Genomic DNA, 5,344 nt, shown 5'->3' with positions numbered 1-5,344 from the left:
GGCCCCCCGCCCTACCACCGCCTGGAGGGCGCCCGGAGCCGCAGCGACAGCGCCGAGCGCCGGCCGGAGCCCCCCACCGCCAGCGCCGAGGACTACCACGAGGCCGACGGCGCCCGGAGCCGGACCCGGGCGGTGGAGAACCAATACTCCTTCTACTGACACCGTGCCCGGGGCTCGCCGGCGGGGGACGCGCCGCCCCCCGGGTGCCCCGTCCCCCTCGCCACCAAGCCGCGCTCGCCGTCTCCGCCTGCCGCCACCAGCAACCCAGCCGCGAGCCGCTCCGCCGCTTTGGGGAGCGACGTCCGCGGTGGGCGATGTCCCCGCGCTCGGGGCTGGGAGGCTGAAAGCATCCGTGCCATTTGGGAGCCTGCAGCGCTTGCGGCAGCGTCCCTCTCCCTCCCAGCCCCGGGAGCTCGCCAGGGCCGGCAGCGCAAAGCCTTGAGGTGCTCCTTCCTCCGGCCGAGCACCTCGGCACGGTCCTGCGGGGCGAGAGCATCGCCAGCGTCCCCCGAGTCCTGCAAACGAGTCACCGCGGGGCTCTGGCATTTCGGGGTGCCCCCGGGGAGGCTTCCCTTGCGCACACAGAGCAGCCAGCCACGTGCGCAGGTCCGCGAGCCCCTGGCGCTCGCCCTCCGCCGCTGCTGCGAGGACCGTGAGGGGCTGATCCAGGCCGGCTTCCCGAGGAAGTGTGTCTGAGGAAGGCATTTCCCACTCTCCGCCAGGAGATTTTTCCACCGGTGAATGTCCCTCGTTTGAGGAAGGCTTTTCCTGCTCTCCCCGTTCCTTCATCCTTTCCCTCCTTGCTGGAGCTACAGAAAGTCCCTCTCCCCCTCCTCTCCCTTCCACGGTTTTTCACACCCAGGCTCTCTGCAGGGGTGTCAGCTCAGCCGCTCGCCTTCTTGCTGCCGTGCCTGGGCAATAATGTCCATCGCTTGATGGCAAGCCTTGAAAAACACGACAGCAAGCCCACGCTGCAGCAGCGGCCTCGTTTCCAGAGGCAATGGGCAGGTGCCCGGCTGGGCTCCCCGGAAAGGAAAACACTACGGATCTTCAGGAGATGCTTTTGAAGGGTTTTTTTTTTTTTTTTTTTCTTATAGGAATTGAAATGCCCAGGAAGAGCAAGAGGAATGGGGCTGCTTCCAGGGGGGTTAACAGCTAAATGAGACAGAGGGGTCGGGTCAGGTCGACTGCGCGGGCAGCCGGGATTTCCCTCACCGGCAGCTAACGCGCCTCCCCGGCAGAGGGGCGGCCGGCAGGGGCAAACCCAGCCGGCGCTCGGCTGTCAGGAGGGACCGGGCACTGCAGTGGCAGTTAGTTACACTATCACTGCCTTCCCTCTGGGTCTCTCGAGCCCTTAGGAGTGGTTTTACGGGCCAGGATGCTTATGGGGGTTGTTTGCTTCGCGTGGGGTGAGAGACCCTCCTCAAGGGCAGCTTTGCTTGCAGACGGCCACGGCAGCAGCACATCCCTCCCAGTTTGCCTCTTCCCCACCGTGGGAGGCTTGGAGCTGGCTGGTGGGTCTCCGTGCGCAGCAGAGCCCACCACCACCACCACGGGACAGATGCCCCGTTGTGTAGCTGTGCCTGGCTGGAAGGTACCCCGAGGGCAAAGAGGGTACGAGCAGAGCCAGAATCTGGGTCAAGACCCCTTGAATTTGCCTGGAGAGTTGTTCCATTGGGCAGTTTTGGGTTGGGTTGGGCTTTATTTTATTTATTTATTTTTTTTAGGTGCCTTCTTCCCCAAGCTAGCAAAGCGTGTCCCCAGCTCTCCTGCCTGAGCTGCTTGTCTCCTGCCCTTCACGAGGGCAGGGAATGTGTCTTGGAGGCTCCTTGCCTCTCCTGCCACGTAAGAGCTGCCGTTGTGGCAGGATGGGTGTGCAGGCCATGGCCAGGAGGAGGGCTGGCGGGTCTCACTCCTGCAGCAAACGCCACCTTCACCCCAGTATGCAGCCATCACGGCTGGCTGCGGTATGTGCCCTTGCTTGGCACAGCTACCCAGCTTGGAGATGCTGGAGGAGCCTGTGCAGCTATCGGGACACTACTTAGCACTGAGCACTGCAGGGAGAGGCCAAATGCTCTTGGTCGGTGGGTTTAATATGGATCTGCTTCCTTCACGCACACATGGCAAATGGGGGAGCGCCAGATGTGGCACAGACATCATCACTCTTGGTCTTCGCCAAGGTCCCAGCAGGCCAGGTGGTCGTGGATGGGAGCACTGCCTTAGAGACCTTTGTGTGTCGGCTGGTTTTTCATCTTCTGTGTCGCGGGGTAGGAAAAGGAGGGGGAAGCAATGATCTGCAAGCAAAAATGTTAATTTGTAAATAGGGGAGAGTCTGGAAGAGTTTACTGTTGTGTAGAATAAATTAATTTTATTTAAAAAAGTGACTTGCTAAACAAATGGAGAACTTGAGTTCCAGTTTTAAAATAAAACCACTTGCAAAAAGGACAGCACACTAACAAGAGCTTGGGGCTTTCCTCGATTTGCTATATGAAAAAAAGAAAAGAGAGAGCATGGGAGCCATCATGTCACGTGTGTGTAGACCTCTTCATCTCAAGGCAGCTGCAGCCAGACTCGGACTGCCTTTCCCCGATGGAGCTGGTCCAGCACACCAAGGCAGCCCTTCCCGGCAGTTCCCCGTGCGCTCATCCCGCAGCATGGCAGTGGATGGATGCAGATGGATGCATCTCCTCTCTGCCCAGCCTGTTATTTTCTTTGGTTTGTCACTGGTTAAGTCGACCCAGGAGCAGACACCAACGTAGATGATACTGAATTAGCAGCCCTGGGGAGTGAAGATGTTCCTCCCTTGCCGAAGGGCTGTGCTAGCATCCTGCCCTCCCCGGTAGCTGCGTTCCCCTTAGCCTCTTTCCCCCCTCCTCTGCCATGGTCTCTCCTGGGAAGCAGTGCTGCACACATTGCCATGTCTGCCTCTTTCCCGCATGCTGTCTTCTGCTGAGGATCCCCTGGGTTGTCCCAGACTGCGCTGTCACAGCTCAGCAGCATGACAGACGTGGCTCCCAGACGCAGCTAACACATGGCTTTTGGGGGGGTGGCGGGAGCGACTCAAATCTGCAGTCAGGCCATGGTTGCATCATGATTCATTCAGGAAAAAATTCCCTCCCTAAAAGTCTCCAGAGCGTGTTAACCAGTTCTGGCTAGCTCATCCGTCGGGACCTCGGCAGCTGGCGAGGTAACAGCCGTCTGTGAGAGCAGATGAGCTCCTCCTTTGTGCCCACCAGGCAGGCGGTGAAGGCTGTGCTCAAAGGTGGTATTGCTGGAAAAACATGCTTTATTTTGCTTTTGTAGCATTCCCAGGAGGGCAGGGACAGGACATGACAGTCCTGTGCATCAAACCCAGAGATCTAGTAGCGAGACAGTGAAAAAAACAGCGGTAGCATGCAAGAGGGGCTGGTGTGTGCTGCCAGCCCTGCCTCTGCTGAGGGGACGGAGCAGGACTGAGCTGCGGGGCCGCTGAAGCTGAGCCGCGTGCTCGCAGCTGTTATGGAGAGGGCGAAGGATGCAAAGGGATTTCAGCGTTGCAGCCGCCCACGTTTCTCAAGGGTGTTAGAGCTGTCCGCGTCTGCTCCTGCCTGATTGGCACCAGCACCTTTCTGAGCAAAGGCTTAACATGCTTCCAGAAGAATCCCTTTTCTTAAGAAAACACCTCATAACACCTTTGCTTTGAAACACAAAGGCGCTTCTTTGATATAGATCGGGGAGCTGAATTTTGTTGTTTGGTTTGCACTGAACTATGAACACACTTCCCTGCTCTAATGCAAAACCCCTGGTAGTTCTGTCCAGATCCCAGCCCAGTGCTCTGATTTCATGGGGTTTGTATTTTTTAATGACATGATGAAATACTTCCTATTTTGATATGACCCAAAGAATAATCCTGTTTCCCCCAGATACATCTTAAAAGTAACACGTGCACAATACATCAAGGGTCTACAATAATTCCCTGGACGTGTGGTTTGAGAGTTGGCTGCTCCCAGGCCTGTTTGCCCGCGCTGTTTGTGTGGGCTCTGTGGGATAACAGGCAACTGCCTGTCGTTTCCTAGGGCTGCGTGTTGTCACTGGCACAAACCATGCTCTGGGCTGGTGAATCAAGTCAGCCGGCTGCTTCCCACAGCCCCTCGGGTGGTAACTGTGTCTGCAGGCACCGCTGCTGCTCTGCCTTCCTCCAGCGGGGCTGGCATGACTCCGCTGAGACCTGACAGCTCATCACTCACCCCGCATGTTGGATCCCTGCTTTTGGAGGCTGTGGTTTGCAAGAAGGAAAAAACAGGGTAACACCTGATGGGCTACGGAGCTAGGCTGGCCTGGGTTGTGCTTAGGACTCAGCAGACCGGAGGGAAGCAGAAACTCAGGCAATTTGCAGCAAGTCTGACCGAGAGGTGGCGGGGGCGCATGCCCGCCCTGGCCTCTGCGGACGGAGCCGGTGTCTCCCTGGTCCCCAGTGGGAGGCCGGGTGCAGACCAGCACTTTTTGGCTTCCTTCCCGGCAGGCAGCAGAGCAGGACCCAGGGCTGGAGGAGCCACGGGGACAGGAGCCGGCGGGCTGGGAGGCAGCACGGGGGGAGCCGTTTGCGTGGCTCCAGCCAGGGCCGTGACTGCAGAGACGCCTTCCAGGGCCAGCGCGGCCAGCTGGGAACGCCGCCAACCCTAAATTCACACCATTCTTTTACAAATCAGGTTGGTAAGACAAACACGAGGCATAAACCAGTGCTATTTCCATAGCAACCTCAGAGGATGTTGAAAAGTCCTTTGTAAACAGAGCAAGGGCTGAACCCGCGGCTCCGCTCGGATCGCCTTCCCGCAAGGGGGAAGACTATGGGGGCTTAATAAATTCAGGTCAGGCGGGCGATCCATAAATCGACGAAGGAGCCGTTCCCGGCCTCCACGTCCCCTTTCTGCCGCCCTCTCCGCATGCATAGCACGAAGCTGCCTGGAGCCCGGAGCCCGGCTTCGCCGCCCCGGTCTAGCGCCGCAAACTGCCCAAAGGCTCGTCGTGCCCCTCTTCCGTGGCGGCTGGCCCTTCCTGGCTAATTCCCCGAGGCGCACGCGGCCTGCGGAGCGGGGAAGGCGCTGGGGGGGAAGGTGGGAGAACAAACGCCGCGATAAACCCGCTCCGCTGAGCTGCTCCCCAAATGCGAGTGCTGACGCGCGGCTTCGAGCCGGGAAGGGCCTGTGCTGCCGCCCGGCCCTCGCGCCGCCATGACGCCTCCCCCCCTTCCCCCCCCGCCGCCATGGCGACCCCACACAACAGGGCGGCACCGCCTCGTCGCGCGCCGCTGACGCCATCAGCCCGCGGCCGCGCGGCGGGCGGAGGCCGGAGCATGGCGGCGCCC

At 59.6% G+C, this 5,344-nt stretch overlaps 1 protein-coding gene across 1 annotated transcript in view; it reads left to right on the top strand.

The window, feature by feature from the left end:
• Window positions 1–159, top strand: part of SH2B2 (SH2B adaptor protein 2) — a 12,251-nt gene extending 12,092 nt beyond the window's left edge. Inside the window, 2 exon segments of the mRNA XM_026063715.1 lie at window position 1; window positions 3–159. The exon segment at window position 1 is cut by the window's left edge and continues 135 nt beyond it. Of these exon segments, the coding sequence (XP_025919500.1) occupies window position 1; window positions 3–159 (158 nt within the window).
• Window positions 160–5,344: the final 5,185 nt, after the last annotated feature.

The sequence above is a fragment of the Apteryx rowi genome, unplaced genomic scaffold (genome assembly GCF_003343035.1).
Source record: "Apteryx rowi isolate R43461 unplaced genomic scaffold, aptRow1 scaffold_20, whole genome shotgun sequence".
Lineage (NCBI taxonomy): Eukaryota > Metazoa > Chordata > Aves > Apterygiformes > Apterygidae > Apteryx > Apteryx rowi.
This window is presented reverse-complemented; position numbering and strand designations above follow the sequence as displayed.